We start from the raw sequence: 9,721 nt of genomic DNA on the forward strand, positions 1-9,721 counted from the left end.
ATCGAGTTTCTTTCCTCCATCACACAACATTTATTCTGAGGTTGTTTTATTTTGTTTTGCTTCGCCTTTTCGAACTAAAGAAGGGATCCGGGCTAGGGTTCTGCGGTCCAGGCGGGTGACTGCAGTTAAATAAGCACCTTATTTTCTCACCTGCTCTTTCGTGAGTCTATCAACTCGGGGAGCTAAGTGTGAGAGAAGGGCTCCTGAGGCTGCGCGGGGGAGAGGGCATGGCCGCTCTGCCTCCATCTTCCAGGGTGTGTGGGGAGAGCCTTAGAGAGCCCAGCTGCGCACGAGGCGCGGCCGCCCGGGTCCCTCACACACCCTTGTGGCCTGTGACCCTCCCACAGGCCTAGCGCGTCTCCAACCCCTACCCCCCGCCCACCCCACCACGCTCCCCCCCCACCCCCATCCCCCCACGCTCCCACCTCCCCACGCTCCCCCCCACCCCCATCCCCCACGCTCCCACCCCCCTACCCCCATCCCCCCACGCTCCCACCTCCCCACGCCCCCACCCCCCACGACCATCTCCCCCACGCTCCCACCTCCCCACCCCCCGCTGGGACACCCAGCCAGCCCCAGGCTCCTCACCAGGCTCCTCCCCGCCGCTGTCAGCTGACATCTTTCTTCCACACTGAGCACACTGGCTCCCTGAAGCTCCCGGCGGTCCACTCTTACTCTCCACAAGGTGGCAGGAAGCGAGCTCAGCCGTCGAGGCCTCCGCCGCCATCGCTCCTCGCTCCTCGTTCCTCTCTGAGATGAGGAGCAACAGCACGTGCGAGAATCCCGGCAGCCCTCGCGGCTGCGGGGGAGGTGGGGCAAGGGGAGGAGGGGGCGGGGCAATCAGTGGAATCTGGTGGTCATTGGTCATAGGTAGCCAATCAGGAGGCAGAGCGACGAGGCCCCACCCCAGGTTGCTCCTGTGTGGTGAGGGGATTTCGGTTTTATCCCGGACACCTGGGTCCCGAATCAGGCCCTGAGTTTACTTTTCAAGTCTTACCCTGGAGTCACCACGTTATACCTTTAATCAACTTGAATTTGGGCTTCGTGTATTATTACATCGTGGGGTTCGTCAAAAGGCAAAGGAGAAAGAAAAAGAGGCCCCTTGTCTATCTGCTCTGGGTCAGGGCAGCAATCTCTGTCAGACCTTGATAGCAGCTTTGGCGGAGAAGTCAATTATGCTTGTGAGAGATTCAGTTAATTCCAAGCAAAAGGATGCTCATTACTAACCGTTGCTGAGACTCATCTACAAGGCTCTGTCCTGGGAGACATCAGGGGTGCTAAGAATTTGCAGGCTAAAAGATTTCTGCTCAAGAGGCATGTATCTAGTATGTTGTGAAGACACGGAGTCAAATATGATCTACAATAGTGTGGAAGGCCTTCCTAGGCAAGGCAAGGTTTTCCCCTGGACCCTAAAACCCCACTAGCACTAACAGTAGTAAACAAGAAAAAATTCACTGAGGAAGAATGTAAGGAGAGACTTTAGTAGGAGGATACAGTGGCTGCTAAAGAATTTGTAAGTCAGCCAGGCAGGGCACTAGTTTTCTTAATGTGGAACTTGGGTGTGTGTGTGGGGGGGGGGGGGAACAGTTGTTTGAAGAATTTTGGAGCATCCAAATTCTTTAATTAGGAAAACATGGGAGTAATTTTTGAACAAAGGATGAAAGAATCTGGCAGAAGAAGCCTCTGGAGGAGGCAGGATCAACTCAGCTGCTACAAATAAAGACTGTATTGTATATAGTTTCTCTTTCCTGTATTGTTTATGTGATTGTATGTAAAAAAAATTGTGTTCAGAGTCACACCCCTCATAGAACAGCAATGGACATTTCTATAGTTTGGAGGTTTCTTTCTTTTTTGGTAAAACAATTTTGTATCTTGGAATCGGTGTATGTATGTTGAAACACTGTGAAAGTGAACACGCAGTATACCTCAGTTTCTAAACGTGTGTCATTTGCTTAATTCCTGTGAACATGGCTGCTTTGTAAAAGAGTGTCTTTTGAAAATAGTGAACAATGTTTATGGGTATGAAAACAAGCCAGCTTTTTACTAATTGAGAAGTTTTATGATGGACTGGTTAAAAAAATATAAAAGCCATATTCCCACTGAAAAATCCTTATGCTTTGTTATCTTTAGGAGGAAATATGGATGCTTAACTCTGTTCCCGTTCACCCAGCCCATAGTTTCATTGACTCATAATGGAACTTAAGGTGCTTCCTAATGCTAGTCAAGCCAGTATTGGTTTTTTTTTTAAAAACTTATTTCTTTTTATTTTAGCTGGTGTTCCAGACAGTTGTGAGCTGCCATGTGGGTGCTGAGAATTGAACCTAGGTCTTCTGGAAGAACAGCCAGTGTTCCTAACCTCTGCGCCATCTCTCCAGCCCCAAACCAGTATTCTTTTGTGGCACGTTGATTCTTCTTACCTAACCCACTCCTTCCTCGTTATCAATCCGTGTGTTTTAAGCTTGTGTGGATTGTTCTAGAACTTTGAAACCTCACAATGACAACTGCTTCAGCACGTAGCAAGTCTTTTCCTCCAGGCATAAGTATTATTTTGGTTTTGCCTTTGGCTTTTTGAGTCATTTTGAGTCAGAGTCTAACTGCGTTTCCCAGGCTGGTTTCACACTTCTAGGCGTGGGTGATCTCTCATCTCCGCTTCGAGTCGTTGGGGTAACAGGCACATGCACGAAACAATAGTGCAATTTAAATAATAACAACTTCATTGTATAGAGATTCATTTTGGCCAAAATACAAATATGTGAGGTGGTACAGTATACTTATACTTTTGAATATCTGTGGTATTTCTGAATATCACCAGGCATTGTACAGAGAATTATGCCCTTAGTAATCTCAGAAGTTGAATAATCTTGGACAAATCAGGATTAGTGAAAAATACAATGATATGAGTTTAGACCCTTATGGTAGGTACTTAGTATTAAAAATAATGCACAGATAGAGCAGTTAGAGTTGTTGTATTAACATTTAATCTACATTGGTTAGATCTTTTGTTTGAAACCCTTTATTGCTTTCCCAATGACTGTGATAAATTCTTATGACTTTGGCCTCTGGTAGGTAGATCAAGTTCTTTCTGACCTCAGGAACTTCTGCCTAGAACTCTCATCCCTCTGTTATTAAATTTTTTTCTATGTTTTATCCTTAAAATAAGAGAATAAAGAGTAAAAATACAAATGCACATATACCTTCCAACCAGTGTAAGAAATAATTTAGTCTTAGGTTATCTAGTTTTATTATATCTGTTTGAATATACTGACATGTCGGCTAGTGTTTTGTTTTGTTTTTATTCTCCTTTGTATTCTCTACCTTCCGCCTAGGAGAAGTTTCTTCGAGGGCATCTTTCAGAGGTGTGTTTAAATAAATATTAATGGTGAATAGAGTCAGTTTTTATTTGCAGGAAAAGAGATTTTCTCTTTTTCTCATGCTTGGATGGTTGTTTAGTGACCCCAAAGTCTAGGATATTTCCTAAACAACATTACATGACTTCTTATTTCTCTTGTTATTAAGAAATTGTAAAAGAAGAAAAAGAAAAAGAAAAAGAAAAAAAGAAAAGAAAAGAAAAGAAATTGTATATTAATGTGCCATTCCCTAAAAGTAAATTGTGTTTCTTTGGCATTCTATATATCCGTAGTAATTTTGAAGTGTGGATACTTACTTATTGTACCATTTGCGTCTGTGTAGCCATTTCCCACATACTTGAGATTACCACTTGAATGACGAAGTATTTATGGTTCTGGTTTTAGAGACTTTAGTCTATAACCCTTGGGGCCATTGATTCTGGCCACATGGTGAGATAGAGCAGTGTTATGGTGGCAGGCTATGTGGAGAAGGGGACTGTTCACTTCATGGCAGATCAGAAGCCAAGAGGGTTGGGTGGAGATTGCACCTCATGGAACTTTCAAAGGCACAACCCTGGTGACTTCTTTCTGCCAGCCACTTTCTGCCTTCTAAAGTTTTCAAAACTTACCAAAATAGTGCAGTCAACCAGGAACCAAGTGCCTAATGCATGCGAAGCTCTTGAGGAACACTTCACATTCAAACCATAATATTTACTCTCTTTGATTGTAATTCTTAGATTCACACATTCTTGTCTTACAGGTCTTGGAAACCCTTTGTTACATTTTTCCTGGCAACAAATTGGACTAATTTCTCTTTATTTCTTTTAATGCCTTTCATATTTTTCATTTTTAAATATCTATGTACTGCCTTCTAGTTGCTTTTAGATCTGTGTCCTAGTTAATTCTCTGTTCATCTTCAACTAATTTGATATTTATCATGACCGATAAATATTAAAATGTCTGTGACTACATTTTTTTCTCTTAACCTCCAAAGTTATATAATATTTTTGGGTAAAATTATATATATATATATATATATATATCTCATGGTTTTTTCCTTCTATTTTTATTCTTTTTAAACTTTCTATTGATTCTTTGTGAGTTTCACATCATGCACCCCAATCCCACTCATCTCCCCCTCCCTTTGTATCCTTTCTCCACCCTCTCAAAGAAAATAAAAAAAATTAAACAACAAGAAGAAGAACAACAACAACAAAAACCTCATCTCACAGTGGAAGCTACAGCGTGTTAAGGCACATCACATAGTACACACTTTTCTCCAAACATCTTTACCTACAAATGTTCATTGGTATGAGTCATTGGTCTGGTTTGAGGCCTCTGGCTTCTGCTTCGCTATCAATACTGGATCCTTCTTTTGTGTGATGGTTTGAACAGGAATGGCCCCCGTAGACTCCTGTGTTTGAATGCTTGCCCCATGTGGAGTGGCACTATTAGTAGGTGTGGCCTTGTCAGAGTAGCAGTGGCCTTGCTCAGGAAGTGTGTCATTGTGGGGATGCGTTGTGAGGCCTCCTGTGCTCAGGCTAGCACCAGTGTGGAATACCCAGTCTCCTCCTGGCTGCCTTCAGGTCCAAATGTAAAGCTCTCAGCTCCTTCAGAACCATGTCTGCCAGCAAGCTGCTATGATGCTGATAGACTAAGTCTGTGAAACTGTAAGCCAGCGCCAATGAAATGTTTTCTTTTATAAGAGTGATGTGGTCATGGTGTCTCCTCTACAGGAATGGAAATCCTAACTATAACACTGGGACTCCTTTCAGATAGCCTGTTGTTGCCCTGTGTCGTGAGATCCAGCATCTTCAATCTCGTAGCTCCTTCACACACTCCAGCGGTTCATAGATAAGGTAGGGTGGGACAACTCAAAGCTCTGGATCTGGCCCTGAGTGGAAGCTGAGATGGTCAGCCTACCAGCTCTCCTGTAGCCACACTTCTGGGGCAAGCTTTCAAGCACTGCCTGGGCTAACTCAACCAATGCCATAGCTGGCAAGGGGTGGGGCCGGCTCTCACACTCTCACACCCATGGCCACCTCTCTTGCCTGCTGCTGGCGTGGTGGTGGTAGGGAGCGTTTCTCCCATGCCGGGGGCTAGCTTGCTTGCATCCCTGCCACCCAGGCCTGCTCTACTGTACTGGGAGTAGGAGGAAGGGGTTTCTCCTGAGTGCTGCAGCCAGTGATGGGTAGGGCCAGCTCTGCACAACCCTCAGATAGCAATATGGTGCCAGTCAGCAGCCTAGACTAGGGACATCCACATGGCCTTTGGTGGTAATATGGGCCATAGACATGACACCAAGCCCTTCTGCTCCATGGCCATAAACTCAGACATGGCCGTCAGTGGCAGCACAGGCCCGGACTTCACCATAGCCTGAGGTGATGATATTGCAGGCTACTCACATCAGGCTGTTCCTCTCCACCCTCACATCTCCTGTTCCATCTCTCTTCATCGTGCTCAAACTCCTCTTCTTCTCTTTCTCTCCCGTCTCTCCACCACACTTGTTCATCGTAGTGGCACGAGGCACGGGCAGCAGGCAGGCCTCTCTCTCTTTTCATTCAATAGGGGTTTTGTTTGTTTGTTTGTTTTTGTTTTAATGAGTGTTTTGCACCGTGTATGTGCCTGGTGCCTGTAAAGACCAGAGAGGGTATCAGAGTTGTAAGCCACCATGTTGGTGCTCTTAACTGTAGATCCTTCTTTCCAGTCCCTTCTTTAATGTTTTGAACACATTTTTACATTATATCCTTTAAATTCCTTTCTATTGAGGAATTTCATTCCACAAAGTGTTGTTTTTGCTGATTCTCATGCATTCGTTTGTTGGCGTGATCTTTTTATGCATGGTGTAAAGGTTGTCTTTATATTATTTAAATTTTGATTTCTCTACTGGCAGAGATCTGATTATAGGCCGGACTTTGATATTCTTATTCCTTGGCTGCATCATTTGTAAACACTCCCTCCAACACACTCTGATTGGTTTAATAAAGAGCTGAATGGTCACTAGCCAAAGTGGGAAAGGATAGGCAGGACTTCCGCAGAGACAGGTGGGAGGGGCCTCCAGATGAACTTGGGGCACACACGGGGGAAGAAACAGTGCTGAGACTAAGACTGAAATGTAACAGCCATGTGGTGGGATGTAGGCCACACTAGTATTATGAGGTTACAACAGCCGAGAATCTCCCCAGCTTTAGTGCCTAAGCTTATAATAAATATAAGTCTCTGTGTCATTATTCCATCCCCTGGTGCTCCCAAAGAAAGTCTCATTTTACTTGTTTCTCCATATAATTTTGTATTGGATTATAATTTCATGTTTGGAAGTACTTAATGTTGGGATCTTGTGAGGCTTATGTTAAAATACATTTCTCTAAGTTATGTTACTTTTCCCCCTGATCTCTGCAAGGTATTGTGTATTTAAGATCGCTTGTTTGTTTGTTGATACAGGTGTTACTATATATCTGAGGCTGTTCTAGAACTTGCTATAGGTCTCAGACTGATCCCCACTCATGTTCTTCCTGACTGTACTGTAGTGTAAAATGGCCAGGGAAAGAACACCCTGACCTTCACCCTGAAGTCCAGAGCCAAAGAAAACAACACTCTGTCCCTGACTTGACCCCAGGCCCAAGACTAGGGCCAAGAAACAGAATCTCATCAATCTCCGAGCTTACCCCAATATCAGGCCACATAATCCCTCCTTTCCTAGGCTAACCTGGAAAGCTCTGCACGTTCCCCACCCCACCCCCTCCCTCGCCCCCGTCCACCCAAGAAACCCTATATAAACCCCGTGTTCTGCTGCTTCTCACCCAATCAGGGGCTGGCATCCATCCTCTTGGGTTTTTCCCTCCCAATAAATCTCTTGTGTGAGGTTTGTTGCTCAGTGTGTGACTTTCTGGTATTCCTTGGCTCCTGGTTGCCAGGGTGCCTCTCAGAGCAGAGCTGTAAGAGTTCAGTAGGGAAAGCCTTTCCCTACAGAGCTGCAATGCTAAATCACCGCTGTATGTCACCAACCCTGACTCTTCACAAACACTTTCTTTCCCTGTCTCTGTCTCTCTCTGTTTGCTTCTGCCCACCTCCTCTTTCTGGTTTGTCTTAGAATATTCTAGATTTCCAGGGGAGAATTTGTTTGAACTAAAAGTCATACAAGATGGACAAATCTCTTGGCCTTTCAGCTTCCCTGCTTACTCCCATTATAGTAGATCCTGCCATGAAAATGCTTGTGCCAGCAGTCATTTGGTTTTTATACTGTTTTTTTTAATAAAAATATTTCAATGACTATACTATAAGGTTACTGTGTGGTATTTGCTTGCATTCTCTACTGGTCAACGAAGCTGATAGCTTCTCTTGCCTATAGTTCATTTTAGCTTTTGTAATCTCATCTCTTAGGCTGTTTTGTTCTTATAAGTCTGGAATAATCTTTCTATATTCCATCAAATATATACTCGTGACTTTTCAAGTTTTTGTTTATATTTTTTATTTAGAGATGCTTTAGTTTTCTGTGGTATTTTCAATAAGATTTCTGATTTTTATTTTGTTTTAAAAATTTGTCTCCTGATAAACAGTCATCTTATTATTTTCCATAATTTATTCTGCATTCCATGACATATTTATTACATAAATATCTTGGATGATTTGCATTACCTTCACTTCAAAATTACACTTTATTTTTGGTGTTTTTAGGTGAGAAGGAAATTCCAGGCAGCAGAAACACAACATAAATTGGTTGTGGTGGTGCATGCCTTTGATCCCAGCTCCTAGGAAGCCAGGGCAGACAGATCTCTGTGAATTTGAGGGCAGCCTGGTCTACATGGTGAGTTTCAGAACAGTTAGGGCTACATAGTGAGATTCTGTCTTTAAAAAAAAAAAGCAAGCAAACAAAAAAAAATAAAAAATAAACTATAAGGGCACAATAATTTGAACAGGAAAGGTCAAGGATTTTGATTTACCCTTTATATATTGGTGCAGTGCAATCTCAAAGTACATATATACACACATGCCAGCAAATGAACATGTGCACACACTCACAGGCACACACACACACACACACACACACACACAGCAGGAGGGACTGGGGGGAGACTGAGAGAAATAGATTCTTTAAAAGCATTTCAGCTTTAGTTTGATATTTACTACAACTTTGTGTTTACCTTTTTTACTAAAACATTAGGCAGGAACTTATTATTATAAATATACAGAATATACTTCACATCCATTTAATGCTGCTATTATACTCACATACTGGTTTTTAATCAACACCAGATGGTAGGCTGTAGGAAGAACAGCATGTCATGGTCTCAAAATGCACCAGATGGCATTGGACTCGTGTTTGCAGTTGCCACTTTGTCTCTGGAAGGGAGTGATATGAAAAGGCAAAAGCTTGGGTGCATAAAATTCTCGAAGAGATAATATAAATATATAAAAGCACGAGCTATTTTCCATATACATCCCAGAGAGAAGGTAGAATGCCTAAATTTTTATAGAAATGATTGGCTTTTTTTTCCTTAAAAATTAAAACGTGGCGGGATAGGAAGAACCTCTAGAAATGCCAGGCTTTCTCCTGATGATCTTCTTGTGTAAGGCAGGGAAGGCAGCCGAGGCAGAGAACCCGCTCTGACTTCCTGGGCTGAGCGAGGGCCCTAGCTATTCTGATTTCCAAATGGTGCAATTCCTTTCCTTTCTTTCTTTGTTTTTCTTTTTATTTTCAGAAAACTCCACTTGGGGGAATTACAACGGATAGAATGTTGGGTAAGTAAACAAATGGCATGGCGGCCTCGGGAAGAGTTAAGAGGCGTTTCTTGCGTCCACCTTGCTTTTATGATGAGGCAGTGAAGAGAGCAGAGGCTGTATCACCGCCCATCCCCCCCCCCCCCCCGCATCCATCTATCACCCGCCCCTTGCTCCCCCCCCCCCCCCCCCGCCCCATGCCCTGACAGACTTGTAACATTGCATTGTCCGTTGTCCCTTCTGTAATTTTTTCTCTGGGGGAACCTCCTGCCCGTCACCATCAGGAAGCGCCAGAACACCTCAAGCTTGCCCGTGGCCAGCAGAAGGTGACTCCTGTTTCTGGAAGCTGGTGGCTTAAGAATCCGCAGTACAGAAGCTTGGGCCCTGGGGTCCTCCTCAAACTGTGGCACCAGCCAAGGAAAATATAGGCAGTAAACTTCGAACCCCTACCCAGTCTAGCTGATGGATAGGACGTTCTCCACCGTTAAGTGGAGAAGGAGATCTGACTTTCACACAAACTCTGGTGCCCCATATTTGACCATGTCCCTTGGATGGGGACGCCTGGTGGCACTCAGAGGAAGGATAATAGGTCACCAAGAAGAGACTCGATACCCTATGAGCATATACAGGGGGAGGAGGTCCCCTTCAGTCACAGT

General features: G+C 43.9%; 1 protein-coding gene across 5 annotated transcripts in view; it reads right to left on the bottom strand.

Moving 5' to 3' along the window:
- The window catches only part of RNF17 (ring finger protein 17), a 111,643-nt gene extending 110,760 nt beyond the window's left edge, over positions 1-883 (bottom strand). For all 5 annotated transcript variants that reach the window (XR_014776390.1, XM_084767242.1, XM_084767241.1 and 2 more), the window contains exon 1: positions 589-883. Coding sequence is in view for 4 of the 5 variants with exons in the window: in XM_084767242.1 (XP_084623368.1) it covers positions 589-868 (280 nt within the window). In the remaining variant the exon portion in view is untranslated. The remainder of the gene's footprint in view (positions 1-588) is intronic.
- Between the last annotated feature and the right edge of the window lie 8,838 nt (positions 884-9,721).

This window comes from Acomys minous (assembly GCF_964271855.1).
Source record: "Acomys minous genome assembly, chromosome: 18".
NCBI classification, from domain to species: Eukaryota; Metazoa; Chordata; class Mammalia; order Rodentia; family Muridae; genus Acomys; species Acomys minous.